This window comes from Varanus komodoensis, unplaced genomic scaffold (assembly GCF_004798865.1).
Source record: "Varanus komodoensis strain SLA01 unplaced genomic scaffold, ASM479886v1 scaffold7_3, whole genome shotgun sequence".
Classification (NCBI taxonomy): domain Eukaryota; kingdom Metazoa; phylum Chordata; class Lepidosauria; order Squamata; family Varanidae; genus Varanus; species Varanus komodoensis.
In genome coordinates, this window is record NW_025336480.1 from 24,593,430 (window position 1) to 24,612,218 (window position 18,789).

Below are 18,789 nucleotides of genomic sequence, written 5' to 3' on the forward strand. Positions count from 1 at the left end.
CTCTCGCCCGAGTCGGAACCCGCGCGCGCCCGAAGCAATGCAGCGAGCCCAGGCAGTGTCGCTGCAGCCGCCGGCTCGTACGGAGCAGCAAACCTTCCTCAATTCCCTTCAGATCTGTTCTTCTGGATTGCAACGATCACGATTCCTGAGCAGTGGTCCTGCTGGCTGGGGTTGATGGGACCCAGTCTGCAACACCGGGAAGGCATTCGTTCTGGGGAAGGATGTTTTAAGCAGAATAAGCACGCTGCCCCTTGGATTGGAGGGAGTAGACAGCTACCATTGATAACCTAACCCTTCTTCTGAGTATGAGGATGCCAACGAAGCTTTGGAAGATCAATGTTTACACATAATTATTTTAATTCGTTTTTAAACTACAAAAACTGCAAAAAGAAAGGCAAGAGAAAATTAGAATAAATTAAACACAAAAATATATTTGTACATATCCATAACCATGGATGCACATGTAAAAAGAAAAAAAACGCCCATTGCAGGAAGCCTGGTGCCGTCTAATGTTTTGTGGACTACAACTCCAGTGAACCCCAACCAACATGGCTAATGGCCAGGGATTATGGGAGGTGTAGTTCAAAACATCTGGATTTCAGAGTACCAGTTGAAATGTTTCATATGCAATTATTCATAAGGCAGTTCAGGAACCAAGCACTCTAATGCGTTGTCAGAAGTATGCTGAAGTCCTCGAATTTGCTATGTTTTCCAGTGGAAATTACATTCCACCGGCGAAAATAATTGGCATCAAAAGGGAATAAGGCACCCTAGTCCGCTTAAGTCTATGGTTAGATTAAAGAGGTGGCCTCAACGGCAGTTCAGTACGACTTCCGGTTCCTTTGGCTGCAGCTCTAGTGCTCCATGTGCGGGGAATATGAGATGGGATGAGAAATCAAAGTTTTAAAAATTTCACATCATGTGAGAGTTAGATATTCCCTTTCATTGCAATGTTTTCTAAAGAGAAAGAAATCTTCAACGCTCACTTGCAATTTTAGCTTTCTTTAATGTTTTACTGTCTGAGCTCCGATGCCTTGGAGAAGCCTACAACTGAGTCAGAACACTTTCAAACGTACGAACACATGTGAAACATTTTGGCCATGTCGGCTGCCGTTCATAATAATACGTTCCGGAAATGACCTAAATTATCTGCGCACGGAAGTTTCTCGGAGCGTGTGATCGGTGCGTGGAGTTGTCCAAGTGCAACTAAGTCAGTTAAAGGGGTTTTAAAAGAGAAGTGTGGCAGACGGTGTGTACTGGTTGTGTTCGTGTGGTGGGGGCGCTGGTGGATGGAATATTTTCTGCGGGTTCATGGGAGGTTTTTTCCTTTTGCTATTTCCCACAACAATACAAATAGACAGTGTGGAGTAGTGGTGAAGGGTTAGAATGGGGACTTGAGAGACACAGATTCTAGTCCCTACTAGGCCAAGAAGCTCACTGGGTGACTTTGGGCCTGTCACTGATTTTCAAATTAATTACTTCCTACGATAGTTGTGAGGATAAAATGGAGAAGAGGGCTCTGTTAAACCACCTTGGCTTTCTTACGGGGAAAAAGGCGAGAAATAAATGTAATAACTGAATAAAATATACTTGGTTGGCACACAAATCTGCACTTTGCAGTTTCATCTTAACTAGGCAACAATAGCTACTGCTTTCTTAGAGTTAGTGTTGGCAGATACTAAGTACAGGTCAGAAAACTAAGAATCCTAACATCATTGGGGTATTGAAACAAGAGATGTCATGCTGGACAGGAGTATTCCTTGTTATGTCCAGTGAAACAGTAGTTCATGGTTGAGGACTTTCAATCTTGTAATATGTTTGAGCAGTATAGTTGAATATAGGAAGAAGTTATATTCCAGTATTGAACACTGGCATTGGCATGCGGAAGGTTTTGTCACTGGTATCTCCAATTAAAGATTTCAGGTTAGCAGGGTTGGGAAAAGCTCTATATGAGGCATTGTATTAGGCATGGGTAAGTACTGAGTTAAATGAACTGAGATGGAGCAGCTATGGACATTTTATATATATTAGTTGTTTATAATGCAGTTTTTTAAGCTGCTGTGTTTAAAATATACATTTGCCCAACTGAAGTCTGAGGCTAAATAGCCTGGAGGCCCCCCAGGCAATGCCACAGAGATGTGGTGGTACTCTGGAAGCAATGAAGCACATTGTGAAAGCCAAATGTTGCCCCAGCAGGTGGGATGGCAGCCACACTATATTTTAAATATATCATTGTGAGAAAGAGTAGTAATAAACTTAGCCAATCACTCTCAAGTTCTAAATTGCATACAACCAGCGACAGGAAGGAAACCTATTTAAATGTTTTACAAATTCATTTCGTAGACATCTTTGCCTTTTATTGATCCTGCCTCTTAGACTCTGTCATCTCAGATAATTACCGTGATAGTGATATTTTGGATTTTACTGATTATCTTAATCCTTTTCAGTGTAGTGTCCAATTTTGGGACTGAAGCTGCAATGTCTTCTTTGGATGACCTAGGATGGGAACAGGATGAGGGCAGGGAAGTGCATTCTCATTGGTCTTCAGTGGCTTTCAGTACCTAGAGTCATGTATGCTTGTGGACATTCTGGCCTCATAGGATTGGGAGATCTCATTTTGCATTGGCTCCAGTTGTATCTGAAGGACAGAAGGTTATCTGCGTATACTATGCTGGACTTGGCCATTAGCACAGGTAGTCAACTTGAAATAATTTCTAAAGATCTGCAGTTATCAGTTAATATCCTTATTCTAGGGAGATAGTGTGGGTCCTGAAATCACTGTTCCCTGCATTCACTGATGGATAAGATTTGTGCTAAGATGCTGCCACTTGATCCAAATAAGACAGAGATGGTTTTGTTAGTATAAAGCTCAGCTTAGCTTAGGTGTACGGTCTGATTTAGATGATTTTGCATGTGCACAGGCTGAGATGGATCTTGGATGGTGAATTTACAGGTGAGGGCAGAAATGCTTTTGCAAAGTTGTGGCTGGTGTGCACTTTCCTGGAAAAGGTGGATTTGCCACAGTCATACATGTTGTAATCCCATCCATGTTAAACTAATTTGGTTTTATTAGAACTTGAAAGGTGGAATGAAATGTTGAGTAAGTCTCCCTTTAACCAGATTTTGCCATGTACTTCTTTGGACTAGGTGTGTAACATTCATCCCACCAAGCATACTGTTAAGCTGCTTTGCTACTTTACAAGTGCTATTAGTAATTTTAGGGCAAAACATTTTTTTTCTTTCATCATAATCTAACTTAATGGATTTTAATTTTATTTCTTCTTAACAGTTCGATTTTGGATTTTTTAAAGTGAGAAAATGGATTCTAAAAAGGAACTCATGAGTGATCAGCGGTTTTCCCGCATTACGAAAGACCCTAGATTTTGGGAAATGCCAGAAAAAGAACGTAAAATCAAAATTGATAAAAGGTTTCAGGCTATGTTTCATGACAAGAAGTTCAAGTTGAAATACACTGTAGATAAACGAGGGCGACCAATTCAACACAGCTCCACAGAGGACTTGAAACGATTTTATGACCTTTCTGATTCAGATTCTAATTTGTCAGAGTCTGACCACAAACAAACAGAGAAGAAAGCTAAAGGAAGAAAGTCCAAGTCTAAAGGGGAAAGAGGACCTGATAAGTCTGTTGATAGTAAAGAAAGCAAAGTGACAGATGAGAGTTCAGCCATCTTGAAATCGGAAGTTCTAGAAAATGAAGGCCAAAAAAGTGCATCATCCATGTCCAGAAAAAATGTAAAAGACACAAATAAGGACCATGTACCAAAGAAGCAAAACAAGCAAGATGTAATTGCTGCAGAAAGCACAAGTCAGAAATCTTCACAGAAGTCTATAAAAGAAAAAACAGTGAAAGAATGTCACACAGAAGGATTTTCAGCCCATAAAAGAACGGAATTAGGTTGGTTGTCTGCTGCCTGTATCTGGATCTGCATCTGGATCTTGTCTACCTTTCCTTAGAAGTATTTTTCTTTAGCTCAGTCTGGATAATATTATCTCAGCTTATTAAGGCAAGATGTACAAAAGCAGTTTGCTTGTGCATGAAAGCCTTTTGAAAGTCAAAGCAGGAATTTTCTACTTAACCCTAGTTTCTATTTTTTTTAAACATTGGAATGAGCCAAGAATCTTAAACTGTGATTTGCTTTTGGTTTAAGAACCTTGCATATTCCAAAGCTGCTAACCATACTTTCCCCTTGAGAAGAAACAAGAAACCATGGTTAATCAGTTACTAACTGCTTTGATTGTAAAGCATCACAAAAAGGCTGCATGAGTGGGAAAATGCTTGGATATATCTGCTTATTAAGCCTAGATAGGATTGCTGGAAGATGGCCACTGTGGAAACCTTCCTTCTTACATGGGCTTGATATTGTTTTCAGAGGGAACAATCCTGTGCTACCCCAGACATTGTCTGTGAGTTTGTGGATTAGTTTGGCTTCCCAGATCAGAGGTCAGAGATAGCTCTCTGAGGTAAGACCTTGCAGTCAGAGCTTTGCCGTCCACCCACATGCAGCCAGTGCGGGGGAAACTTCTCCAGTTACACTCTGAGTTTGGGAAAGTAACCTTGGAGAAAGATTAAATCAGGGGTCCTCAACTTTTTCTAAAGGGGGCCAGTTGGCAGGTGCCAGTGGTGGGCGCAGGCTGCCAAGGCGGTGCCGGTGGGGAGGTGCGGGCCAGTGAGGGGGTGGGGCCTGCACAGGCAAGGCAAGGTGGGGCGGAAGGGGGAGCACGCGGTGCGAGGCGCTGACTTGCAAGGAGATTGTTTTTTCCGAGCGAGTTCAAAATGACCTCCTTGCGAGCAAGCTGCCGCTGGGCGCGTGCACAGTGAGTGCAAAACCTGTGGGGCGGGCCAGTTAAATGGGCATGCTGGCTGAATCCGGCCTGCGGGCCTTAGTTTGAGGGTTCATGGATTAAATGGCTGGTGGGTGGATGGGTGGGGATGGGGAAAACATAGATCACCTCTGCTGCTCTTCACACTCTGCTTCAGAGGCTTACATGTACCCCAGTTGGACTGCATTCTCAGTGAATAGTTTCTTGTGTACCTTAAAAAAAGGTTTCTGCATGCTAAATTTCACTTTGTGAGAGACTTGATCAATTTTGCTTAGCTAGCTTTTGTGGTATTTCAGAGCAGTAGTTGGTTCCTGTAACAAAAGCATGCTCTGAACATATTCTGATCTATGAATTAGTGAAAAAATGTTTAGAGTCTGAAAGAAAACTGGCCTTGATCAGTATTTTTAAACAGCTGATGCAGTTGGAAATGGGGGCTGCAATTGCATAATATGTGAAAAGAGCAGGGTGCAGTGCAGTCTTTCATAAAAATCAAATATAGACATCCTTTCCTTGCCAAAGTGTCCTTGTGCTTTGCTCTATATGGAATCCTGCCTCCACTTAAGTATGCCTCACTTAGGGCATGGAATAGGCAACCTGGTGTCCTACATATGTTTCAGACTCCCATCAGTTCAAACTGGCCTGCCAGTGGTTAGGGATTATGGGAACTGTAATTCAAATATCTGATGAGCATCAGCTTGTTTACCACTGTGTTAAACTGTCAGGCAGTCCAGTTTCTTTTTAAAAAACTGTTTCACACCCTGCTTTGCACATGCTAGGGTTGCAGTCCCCAAACCATGAGGGTTTATTTTGTTTTGTCATAATTTCCAGTAATGTTGGATTGAGTTTAATTTTAGTTGAAAGTTGGAGTAGGCCGGTTGAAATTAAATTTTCATTGATACTTATGTATTTCCTAAACAATGGTATATAGAGTAGGACTCCTGCATCCAGTGTCTTGGTTACCATGGTCTCACTTAATTGCAGTCGACCATGGTCCTCTACATTCATGAGAATTAGGGGCTCAGAACCCTTGCAAAAGTAGAAAAACTGCAAATATCTCTAGAGAAAAAACACAATTATCTCTAAGAAAAAAGTGACTATATCTAGTGACAAACTACATGAGTGAGGCTGGCTGGCACTGAGAGAAAGAGCATGGCATCTCCAAAGACAATTGAGTTTTTCTCTAGAGACATTTGTGGTTTTTCCACTTTTGTGGGGATCCTGTGTCCTTAACCCCTGTGTATGTGGAGGGCTAACTGTATAGTATTTAGTGTTTGCTACTATCTGTGGTTTCAGGCATCCACTGGTGGGGCTGGGAACCAGTCTGTCTCCCAGGATGTGGGGGTTCTACTCCACTAATCATTAGTCCAGCCATTAAAATACGTTGCTTATAGCTGCTACACAAAGCACTTAACAATCCATGATAAAATGCCTTGTAAATCATTCCCTCCTCTTTGACTTTTCCATATTTAGTTGTGTTACAATCTGGAACTGAAATTGATTTAATTGTTAATACTTGATCAAGATGCTTAGCACTGCGAAGGTGCAAAATATTTTATTGTGGCACAAGAATTAAGTAAATAATAACAAACTGGCACTTGTTAGTTGCATGAATATATAGCCCCTTTCCTGTGATATGTATCCCACTGCTTCAGAAGTCACATACTGTAAATAATGGATTCGAGTCCACCTATGGGCGATTACAGTGCCATATGATTTTATATTGAACTTCTGGAAGGCCCCAGAGCTTGTTGGAGCACCAAGCTAAGTAAACAGCCTTATGAAGCCCAAGCAACTATCAAAACAACTCCAGGACAAAGTTGTGCAGAAATACTGAAATATTCCAGCCCTGACTGTCCCCTGAACACCATTAAATCCATTATTACAAAATGGAAAGAATATGATTCAGCTGCAACTCTTACCTTTTGTGCCACAATAAAACTATTTTGCACTTTCACAGTGTTTAGTATCTTGTATGTATTACCAAGTAACAATGCTAATTAAATCCATTTTAAATGAATCCAGTAATACAACAAATGTGGAAAAGTCAAGGGTGGGTACTTCTGTAAGGCACTGTATATACAATTTTAGTTAAACAAAGGAGCTAACAAACTGAAATGGTTAGTCACTGCAGTCCATCTGTCTTTGTTTAGACAGAGTTTTCCAGAAGCAAGGGATGGCAGTTTCTGGACAGAGTTGTTATTGGCATAAGATGAAAAGTACAGTCCTTATTTATTTATAGTGAGTAGGTATTCATAATTTGGAAACTGAAGAATACCAGAGCTTCTATTGTTAAAGATCATAAAAATAGCAGTATACAGGATCACCCAAGTGGATTATCCTTCTGATGATTGGTAGATGGCTTTTTCTGGAGCTTGAGTCTGTGATGATTTGCCAGTCCTTGACTCCCAGCATCAAGCCCCTAACAACAGTAGCTTAGTTTGGGTATGATGCTGAATTGTGGATTGGTGATAGAAAAATGATTATGTAGAGAGAAGTTCAGAAGTTCCATTTTAGATTAATCACAGCTTGTTTTATCATTTGAAGCTAGATAGTATAATTTAACTATGGTTTGTTGAAATGAGTCAGCTTCAAACCATAGTTTATAAGGCTGGATTGTTTCAAAGTTTAGTTAAGATAGCCTCAGTTTAGAGTTCAGTTAGTCTGCTAAGCTGTGGTTAAACTAAAATGGCAGTAGAAGCTTCCATTTTACTGTTTGCACCCACTGCATACAGAGAACAGGGTGTGTGTAACCCACCATTGCTATCAGTTGGGATGGGAACAGTTCTAGCAGGTAATAATTGGAGAGATCCAAAGATAGCTGTTCTCTCAACAGAGGCAATGGAATAGCCTTGTAATAATTTGAGATTGGCCTCTGGTGCACTTTTCTCCCTCATTTGCAATAATTTGTGTTTTTAAAACCTAATTTGTAAAAAAAATCTTGATGTTTATCCTCCTGTTTGAAGTTTGGTGTTTATACACACTTTGTTTAAACTTTGACCAAACTGAAGGTCATTTCTTAAAATTCAAAATTACTTGGTGGATATATTGCAGAACATAATTTAAAATTATACCATTTCCAGCTGTCTGAAAATTGAGAAAAGGCTTAAAGTGTGACTTACAAATAAAAACCAGTGAAAGCAGCTTTTTTGCAAAATTTGTGTACTTTCCCCCCTAAATAAAAATACTATCAAAAATAATAACATTTTCAGTGGTTTTAAAAACATGTTAAACTTCATATGCGATAAACTTATTCTCACTACTTCATACAAAATCTTGGATACTAATTTCACAGGTAGTTTTGAGCATGTAATACTCAACTAGTATTTTTAATAGCCATGTTTAATTCATTTTATAATGAATTAAATAAGCTGCACTTAACATAAACAACACAACTCTTAATGGTATTCCATTCTACTTTACATGCATCATGCCTAATGTCTTTTCATTTGGAGGTGATAACAGTCATCATTCTCATTTTGTCAAGGATTCCCATGGTTACCAGTGTCACTCACGCATATTAAATATGTTGCCCATTTATTTAGCAAAGGAAATAGAGCCCTCTGTCAGTCCTGTCAGCAAGAAATGTCTGGAAACTAAATCCCACCAGGATGAGGAGAGCTTTGATCCTGAAGAATCGGAGGGTACTGGAGAAAGCGAGGAGGAAAGTGCATCAGAAGATGAAGAAGAAACTGGAGACGAAAGCGAGACTGATGGTGATGAAAGTGACAGTGGGCCAGATTTGGCGAGAGGAAAGGGAAATGTAGAAACCAGTTCTGAGGATGAAGAGGAGAATGATTTGACTGATATATTTCCAGAGGAGCCAGAAGTTATACATGAATGGGGAGAACTGGCTAAAGATGCTCCTCGTGAAGACAAGGTAAGGTGTATAGCTTAGGTAGTCCTACCTGTGGCTAAAGGAAATAAAAATGCAACTATTATAAATTTTTTTTCCCAATTTTTAGTAGTGTACAGATAACAGATAGCTACTTCAGTATGAACTGATCAGATTTGTACATAAGCTTTTTATAGCACGATTAAGAGCTGCACTCCCTATTGTACGGGAAAGCAGTTGGTGTGATATTTTTCATACAGTCTCATTCATGAAGAGGTAACTCATGCACATATAGATCATACAGTACCCAGGCGACATTCATTTCCTTGTAGTAAATTGATGATTAGAAGATCCATTGATGAGTAGAAGATCCATTGTTGTAATCCATTCCAAGGTTTTCCACTATGTGGCTAGTCAAAAAAACCTGGGATTCCTGACCACCAAATATGGAATGTGTGCTGTCATTAAGCAATCCAAGCAAAAATTAGTTGCTGAGGCAATGCAATTTTTGCAGCTTGATCTAGTCAGTATCAGGTCAAGGGTAAGAGTGGCTTTTGCTGTTTCATTCTCAAGGCAAAGCTTGAATTGTGAGCTGCTGAAAAAGCTGCAGAACTTCAGCATCTAGTTAAATGCCAATGTTTTTGGTGCTAACAGTTTATGCTTTCTGTCCGGTGAGCAAGAATGGCAAACTCTTTCAATTAATGTCTATGCCTATGTAAGAAGAAAACTCCCTTCCATTATTTGATATCTTTGGTGGGGAAGCACAGTCATGGTATGGTTTGATGAATCAATTTTCTGGTCTTTCCATGGCTGGAAGAGCTTTGCAGCAGTGCTCAGACTGAAATGAGAGGCCTGCCAGTTATGCGCACATCTCAGTCTGCAACTGAACTTTCATGTTATTTAAGTGCCACATTTAGTGGTGTTGCTTATGCTAATGCTTTTGCATTATGCACTGTGCTAAAGCTTAGATAGAGTTGGGTTGCAAAATGTTACGTTACAAATTTATTTTCTTTCATACAGATCACACACAGATTGGCAGTTTGCAACATGAACTGGGATCGACTGAAAGCGAAGGACCTACTAGCTTTACTAAACTCATTTACACCTAAAGGTGGTGCTATTTTCTCTGTAAAGGTAAGTGCTTCTTTTGAACAACAAAGTATAATAATCAAATTAGGAGAAGAAACACCTTGCTGTCTGCAAATAGAGACTGGCAAAGTTCTGAATCATTCTTTATCATTTACTGCACTTTAAAACCATCCTATGTTCCCTGACCAGTATACAGTATTTTAAAAACATAAACATAAAAAGAATAAAAATAGCACATAATAGCACATAATAGCACATAATAAAACCAAGATAAAGCCAGTAGCAAAAAAGTAAAAGAAGCGCATAAGGCAAAACTAAAAACATCAAAATAAAAGTCCCCTGAAAACATGTGCATTGTAAAATGGCTGGCAAAATGCAAAGGTCCTCAGCAGATGTCAAAAAGACCATCAGGTAGGTTCCAGGCAAGACTTTCTGGAGAGAACATTCCACAGATGGGATGCCGCCAATAAAGAGGACTTCTCTTTTGTCTTGCCCCATTTGGTGGGGACACGTGGAGGAGGGCCCTGCAGTGATGGCCTTTGTGTCTGGATAGATAAGTATTGAAGAAGATGTTTCTTCAGGCACCCTCACTCAAAGCTGCCTGGAGCATTAAATGTTAAAGCCAGCTCTTTGAATTGGCCCCAGGAACTGACTTGCAGTCTGTACAGTGGCACAATATGATTACATTGCCCAGTTCCAGTTAACAATCTAGCTGTCTTATTTTGGCCTAACTGAAGTTCCCAGACCATTTTCAAAGGCAACTCTACATTGCAGTAGCCTAAATGGGAGGTAACTAATGTGAGTAAATGTCACAGGCTGGTTAGGATGAGGTAGGATACATAGTTGGTATATTAGCATCAGCTGATAAAATATGCTCCAACATACCCGCAGCCATGGATTAAAACAGAAAAGGCATTGATGGGCAGAGGTCTGGTTCTAAGCGAGCAGGACTGTCTCCGTTTCTATGAGTGGCTTCAGACCTGATCTCCCAGAAGGTACAGCTTTGTCCAAGGCCGTTCTCTCTCTTCTCTGCCCCCACAAGGCTTAAGGTTTTAAGAGAGGTTCTTAAAAGTTGTCAGAGCAGCAAACCTTTAAATAAGCCACAAAGGAACTGAGGACTCTGAAGTGTAACGCGGATGAGTTTCACAGTAGTGTACTTAGTCCCCCCCACCCCCATTACCAGGGCTTCCTGATGAGTGGTATCACTGGCCCTCTAAAAGGATATTGCAGAACTAAATAAGGTCCATAGATGGAAGAACAAAATAAGCAAAGGGTTCAACCAGTTCCCCTATGAAGAAAGGTAGCAGTGTCAGGGGTTTAGAGAAAAGGTGAATGAAGGGGACATGGTATAGGTGTACACAATTATGCATGGGTGTACGGAAAGTTAATAGGGAGATAGTTTTCTTCCTTGTAGGGTTAGAATGTGGAGCCTTCCCAAGAAATTCAATGGTGGGAGGCTCAAGATATATCAGAGGCCATATTTCAGTTGGTGGGGAAAAGAATGGGAGGGGGCTGCCCTTTTCATGGCCTGCTTGTGAGCTTCCCAGTCAGGCATAGGATTGTACTGTGTGAGAACCAAATGCTGTTACATTTTTTAAGTGGTGAACGCATGTCTGTTTTTGTTTCTGTAATACTTCATGGAAAGTAAGAATGGTGGAATCTTGCTCTCTTACAGAGAACAAGTGTGGAAGCAGAACAGGGGGCACAGAAGAACAACAGGGCTTAAGTTCAGCATTTTCTGCTGCTAAGTCACTCTTCCATTCACTGTTTCTCCATTTTGAAGTACTGCTCTTGCACATGTGACTTGAGACTGATCCCTAACGACTGGTGTGGAACAAGAAAAAGGAAAAGTCTTGAAGTCGTTTTGTTTTCATAGCTTTAAATAGTGGTGCTGAGTTCTGTGACTGACTTAGCATCCTATGTAGGTAGCAGTTTCTGTTACAGCCTTTGAGGCTTGAGTGGCGGGGAAGGACATGCGAAACTTTGTACTTGAAATGTGTGCTGTTGACAAAATACTTGATGCAACTGGTTTGTACCTTTTAAAATTGTTCCTAGATTTATCCTTCAGAGTTTGGAAAAGAGAGAATGAAAGAAGAGGAAGTTAATGGCCCAAAAGAACTATTAAGCTTTCCTGAAGATGTTACAGAGAAGGACAGGTATTTGATGTTTGCTAAATTTCTGTCCTGTCAAAGTCATAATCTTGTGCACATCGATAAATGTTCATAAGCTTAGCCAGTCTGTATCCTCAAGCTCAAAGAAACCACTTTTTAAAAATCATACCTTTGGTATATTCTTTCTTGTTCCCCAAGCATTGTATGCCCATGTACCTATTGCAGCTTCCTCCCCGCCCCCCGCCCCCCGGACTCTATTCTGTCCCTCATGCTGTTCAAAGTTTGCATTGGGGAAGGTATGACCTGAGGTGTCATCCGTATGCAAATGACACCCAGTTCTGTCTCAACTTTTCATTGAACCCAGGTGAAACAGTGGATACACTGACTCAGTGCCTGGGCACAGTACTAGACTGGGCGAAGAGCAGTAAACTGAGACTCGGTCCAGACAAGGTGGAGGTACTTTAGTGGGTGGGCTGTCTACAAGGATGAGTGATATTCAATCTGTTCCAGAGGGGAACAGATTGCAGTCTCTGGTTCACAGTCTGGGGGTGCTTTCAGGTTCAGCATGGTTGCTGGAGGCTCAGGTAGACTCATTGCCATGGAGCATCTTTTATTAGATTAGGCCAATATATCAGCTACATCCTTTTCTGGATTGGGATAGCTTAGTTAGAGTTATCCATGCGTTGGTAACCTCTTGGCTAGCTTACTGCAGTGCATTCTAAATGAGGCTGCTCTTGAAAATGGCTGGAAAACTTCACCTGGTCCAAAGCAGGGCAGTGAGATCGTTAACACAGACTGGCTGATGTGATCATATTAGGTTGCTTTAGCAACTGCACCGGCTGCCATTCCATGTTTGGGCCCAATTCAAAGTGCTGATATTATCATTCAAAGCTCTAAATTGCTTTGCTCTGAAGCATCATCTCCTTATATACATACCTGCTTCGACCCTGAAATTGTCCTCAGTGGTCCTTCTGCATGAGCCCCTGCAAAAAGGAGTGAAGTGAGTAGGTACTAAGAAGAGGCCTTTTCTGTTGTGGCACCCCAATTATGGAATAAACTTCCCTGAGAAGCTTACTTACCCTTGCATCATACTCTTTCCAGCACCAGGGGAAGACATTATTTTCTCAGGAATTTTTCAGCCTCTCTTATTTTTAAAACCCTTACTTTGTTTTAAAGCTTTGTACTACTGCTAAGCTTTACTTTGGCTCTTACTTCTATTATATACTGTAGCTGTATACTTTTATATGGTTTTAATTGTTGTAAACTGCCCAGAGAGATTTGACGATTGGGTGGTATACAAATATAATAAATAAATGAATTTGTTCTAGTGGCAACTGTTAGAGGTTTTATAGCCATGCCAATAATTCCTCCCAGTAAGGTTTAATTAGGAAAACTTTACTAAAAACTGTGGCAGGGAATTCCATGGTCTAAGCTTCAATGTTAATTTAAAAAAACAGAGTTGGGGCAGTGAACATGCTCTTCCATTGCATCTGGTGGCAGTGGTGAGATAAGCTATAGAGTTTCTTTCACAGGTAAGTTTTACATTAGATTATCATTAATTATAGATGCTATAATTCACTACAGCATCTACCCAGAACAAGCTCAAAAACACAAGACTCTATAGAACAAAGCCCACCTTTTCTTGAGTATTATAATATGGCAGTTCTTCTCACATGATAGGATACTGAGTGTAACTTGGAGCATCCCTAAATGTCTATCAGTAACTTTAATAATTTTAATAAGGGATGAAAAAATAACTGTGCTAGATATCTTATGGAGAGGATTAAAATACTTTTTTGCCCATGGCTTCATTATTTTCAGAAATTTTGTACCTCTATTCTATCTATAGAAGTTTTATTATATAGTTTTTAGAAATCATGTGTGAGGGATAAAGGCTGAGTAGCAACATATAAGCACCTCATCTTAAATATTTGATTTATCATTTTAACAAAGTATTGCATGATCTAAAACTGTTCATTATTTTCCATCTGTGGGGTGTGGCACCAAAATGGCCTTTGGAAAAACAGTTCCCCTCTTCAAGTCCCCCCCCCCCCAGGTTTTCACATCACTTCTCTAAGCAAAGGAAAAACATGATAATTGGAGTAGAATGTTGTGATTTAAAAGTTATACAGGTAGATTAGGATCAAAAGTAAAATATGTTCCCAAGTTTTGAGCACTGATTAATTAAATACAGAGATCATTAATAGTTGGGTGTGTACAACACTTAAGCGCTTCATGAATGTTACTTTATAACAGTGTTGTGAGATAGGTCAGTTTCATGTTCATATTGCAGAAGGAGAGATTCAGACTGAGTGGTTTATCTAAGATTACTTAGGGAAGTCGTGACCAAGGCAAGATTTGAACCAGTGACTTTGTCTCATAGTTTGTTCTCTTGGTTATTCTACATGCTAGTTGTCTATAAAGTAACCAGAACATTCTTATCTCAGACTTTTCACACAGAGGATCCGAGAGGTGACGAGGGGGGGAAACATCCTTGACTTGGTCTTGACCAATAAGGAGGAGCTGATAGATGAAATACAGATTAGGGGAGCTCTGGATGCAAGTGATCACTCCATCCTTTGCTTTGAGATCAGGGGACTGGGAACGTGCAGCAGGTCGAGCACTAGAAGCTGGGACTTCAAGAGGGCCAACTTTGGCCAACTGAAGGCCAGACTGGGGAAAGTCTCCTGGGATAGGTTACTGGAAGGTAAGTGAGTTGAGGAGGGGTGGATGGCACTCAAAAGGGAGGTTTTGGAGGTGCAAGCCTTGACAATACCTCTAGTCAGTAAGGTGGGGAGGCGGAGGAGAGTGCCGCCATGGATGTGAAAGGAGCTGGTTAGAGGGATTAGATGAAAGAGGAACCTCCGTAGGAAATGGGTACTGGGGCAAATAGACAAAAGGGTATACCAGGAGGAGGAGGCCCATTGCAGAAGGTTTCTTTGCAAGGCTAAGGCTGATTACAAGCTGAGACTTGCCAAGAATATCAAGAGCAACAAAAAGGGCTTCTTTCAGCATGTAAATAGGAAGAGGAAGGGGAGACAAGTGGTGGGACCACTAAATAAGGAGGAAGGAGATCCAGTGACTGATATGAGGGAACAGGCACAGATGCTAAACGACTATTTTGCCTCTGTGTTCTCCCCAAAGCAGGATGGGGAATATCCGCATAGGAGATTAGATGAGGCTGGGGACTTAGGGGCAGAGATTAGAGTCACCCCCCTTGAAGTCGAGGGGCTCCTCAGGGCATTGGACATTACAAAGGCGCCAGGCCCTGATGGGTTACACCCAAGAGTACTTAGAGAGTTGGCAGGGGTTCTCTCACGCCCGCTGGCCTCCATTTTTGAGGCCTCGTGGAGAATGGGTGAAGTTCCAGAGGACTGGAGGGGGTGGCATCAGTGGTCCCAATTTTCAAAAAGGGTAGTAGAAGGGACATGGGGAATTACAGACCTGTTAGCCTTACATCCATTGTAGGAAAAACAATGGAAAGGCTCATAATAGAGAGAGATCTAGTGATGCTAGATAGGGAAGGGAGGCTGACAGCCGCACAACACGGCTTCCGCAAAAACAGGTCCTGCCAGACAAACCTTGTGTAATTCTATGACAAGGTTTTGAGATGGCTAGATGGAGGGGATGCAGTGGATGTGGTATACCTGGATTTCAGCAAGGCCTTTGACAAAGTGCCCCATGATACCCTGGTGGAGAAACTAAGGAGTTTTGGGATACACCAAAGCACTGTCTGGTGCATTAGGGCATGATTGACTGACCGAAAGCAGAAGGTAACCATTAGTGGGGAATCATCGGGATGGCGGCCAGTGACAAGCGGGGTCCCCCAGGGCTCTGTCCTGGGGCCAATCCTGTTTAATCTTTTCATTAATGACATGGAAGAAGGGATGAACAGTCTGCTGATCAAATTCGCAGACGACACTAAAACTGGAGCAGTGGCCACAACTGAGGAGCAGGTACTCCAGATCCAAGAGGATCTCGACAGACTATGGAAGTGGGCAGGAGACAACAGGATGGCGTTCAGTGTGGATAAGTGCAAGGTCTTGCACTTGGGGCATAGAAATAGGTGTCAAAAGTACAGGTTAGGTGACAAGTGGCTGGAGAGCAGCACTTGTGAAAGGGACCTCGGGGTACTGGTTGACTGCAGGCTGAACATGAGTCAGCAGTGTGATGCGGTGGTCAAGAGGGTGAACGCCACCCTTGGTTGCATAGCCAGAAGTGTGGCTTCTAGATCGAGAGAGGTATTACTACCACTCTATACAACTCTGGTGCACCCGCAACTGGAGTATTATGCTCAGTTTTGGGCCCCTCATTATAGAAGGGATATAGCCAGGTTAGAGTCAGTGCAGCGTAGGGCCACAAGGTTGGTGGCCGGTTTGCAGGGGAAGGGGTATGAGGCGAGACTGAGGGAACTGGGTCTCTTGAGCCTGGAGAAGAGGAGACTCAGAGGGGATATGTTGGTGACATACAGGTATGTGAGGGGATGTCACATGGAGATGGGTAGAGACCTGCTCTCCCCTGCAGAGGAAGGCAGGACGCGCTCCAATGGAGCAAAGCTCAGGGAGCCAAGGTTCTATTTGGATGCCAGGAAGCATTTTCTGACAGTCAGGACCCCGAGGGTGTGGAATGGGCCTCCATGAGAGGTCGTTGAGGCCCCATCAGTGAGGGTGTTCAAGGATAGGCTGGATGTCCACATGGTGGGCATGTCATGAGTGGAGCTGGCTGGTGCCGGAGGTCCGAGAGACCCCTTCTGACTCACTCTGTTTCTTTGTTTCTTAGCAGCATACTTTTCCCACTAGTTGTTAATTGAACCTCTGAATACGCTTTGGAACAGATTTTAAACCAGTCTTAACTTTTAAGCCCCCCTGCTAATTTAATATATTGTTGATTTAACTGTAGTCACAATGATAGGTGCTTCACCTATCAGCCTGGTTCAGACATTGCAGGAAACTTGGGTTTCCAGCTGCATGCACAGTGACCCTTGGTCTTGCATGCTTAACACTTTTCCTCTCCTCTTCTATGTGAAAGAAATAGAAGACTTCCAGTTTTAAACACAACACAGCAAAACGGATGTGGCTGGAGTGTTCAGGCTCAAGGTTTGCTACAGTTTGTTCACATAGTGGGAACCATGCTATTGGGTTTAAATTGGATCACTGGCTGTACACCCAAGAGTATAAGAACTGGTTATCTAAAATAAGTTAATGTGAGTGAATGAACACAAAAACACACTGCATCTGCTTGGAGTGGCTGCACTTCTGTTGAGTATGCATGATGAGGTTGCAGGCACAGTTTGCTGCTAAATACTATCTGAAATAAAACTGGAATATCAAAGGAATATGTAATGATGCTGTATTCTACCACTAGATGGAACCTTTTCCCATCAGTAGGTGAATATCACCAATTTCCTAGTATAGACATCAGTGAACAATTCAGTATTAAAAAATCTGAAAAGGGGGAAATGGCTAGTTTAATTGTTAGGCCTACTACAACATTTTTGTTTAGGAGCCTCATTGTATTGGTACTTTAGAAAATACATAGCATGGCTCTTACCTAGAGGGCTTCCTTTTCACATTATAAGACCTTTGGGATAAGGATCTGACCTCTCCCCCTCCTCATTTTTTCCTAACTGCACTGTACATAAAAGGTACCAAATAGTAATGGTAGCAATAGTTGGGGGAAATTATATTTATTCATCATATTTAAATCTCCAAAATTATTGTTAGCCGCTCAAGGCAACTAAGGATGACATACATGGGGGAATGGCAGATTCTGCAATTAACACATTAGCAGAACAATCCTCTGACCCCTAGACTTTGTCTGCAGTGTTAGAGGATATTTCAGATTCCCAGATCAGATTGATAGACAACTCCAAATTTCAGAGCTCAGAATCTCTGCTCTGATCCTCCTCTGCCCCTTTCAGCCAGTGCAGAAAGAACTGTGTTGGCTGTCATTCCAATGTTGGGAACTTAACCCCACAGAGATGGGGCAAAGGGGGTGTTCTGCTGGGGGTGGAGGAGACTGCAGAGGCCAGGCTTTGATTATCATGTGTCCTCTGCTGTCGTCTGTCCTTCCCTTTTAAATTGCCCAAGCTGAAAACAGCTGTTTAGCAGAAATACAGAGTGGGATAAATAAAGAGGTGAAGATAACTTCTGCTGCTCCTGCTATTCTGAATATGTTGCTTGTCAGCCTCCAAGTTCAGGAGTTTATAAGCAGCAAGGCAGCAACCCATAGGACTGTCCCCTAAAACTCATTAATTAAAAATGCATTCAGTAAAACAGGAGTCTGAATCAGACAGACAGGAGGACAGAAGGAAGGAAGGAACACCAACTAGATGTAAAATCCAATTCAACAGGAAATCTGTTTAAATACTAAAAGTTTGCCTAAACAGAATTGTGTTTGCCTGACTATAAAAGGGCATCACGGATGAAGCTTGCCCAGGCTTCTTTGGCAAAGCCCAGGAGCAGCCACCAAGAAGACCTTCTCTTGCATCCATGTGCCAAGAATGCCTTGATCGTGGTGGGACCAAGAGAAAACCAAGGGAGTTTCAGCACATACAGGCTGCGGAACTGCAGATCACAGGAAAGAGGTGGAAACAGAAATATCCCTCTGTGTGCATAAAAGCTGTTAGCTGTAGCTAGTGGAAGTCTACATATGCTGGCTCAGGAAGACTCCTGCTTGGAGGATGGTAGTTTTGCTCTGAGTTTAGTGTGCTTGCAGTGTGCTGCTAGTATTGGGACAGAATGCCTTGGTACCAAACATGTGAGAGTACCTTGTAAACTCCTCTTTTTCCTGCAATATCAGACTGAAGGGAGTATCTGTCCTCTTTGCTCATTGAAGATGGTTAGGAAATTTTATAGTTGGATATTGCTTCACAGTGCCTTCAATTTTCTGATGTTAATTGACCCTTTTCATGTT

At 41.8% G+C, this 18,789-nt stretch overlaps 1 protein-coding gene across 6 annotated transcripts in view; it reads left to right on the plus strand.

Moving 5' to 3' along the window:
- Positions 1 to 1,147: 1,147 nt before the first annotated feature.
- Positions 1,148 to 18,789, plus strand: part of ESF1 (ESF1 nucleolar pre-rRNA processing protein homolog) — a 53,142-nt gene continuing 35,500 nt past the window's right edge. For 2 of the 6 annotated variants that reach the window (XM_044454385.1, XM_044454391.1), the window contains exons 1-6: positions 1,196 to 1,249; positions 2,448 to 2,693; positions 3,290 to 3,916; positions 8,385 to 8,719; positions 9,695 to 9,808; positions 11,819 to 11,919. In XM_044454385.1, coding sequence (XP_044310320.1) covers positions 3,319 to 3,916; positions 8,385 to 8,719; positions 9,695 to 9,808; positions 11,819 to 11,919 — 1,148 coding nt within the window. In that variant the 5' untranslated portion in view covers positions 1,196 to 1,249; positions 2,448 to 2,693; positions 3,290 to 3,318. Of the gene's footprint in view, positions 1,250 to 2,447; positions 2,694 to 3,289; positions 3,917 to 8,384; positions 8,720 to 9,694; positions 9,809 to 11,818; positions 11,920 to 18,789 lie in introns of all 6 variants that reach the window. The other 4 variants (XM_044454390.1, XM_044454389.1, XM_044454386.1 and 1 more) reach the window with 4 other exon arrangements.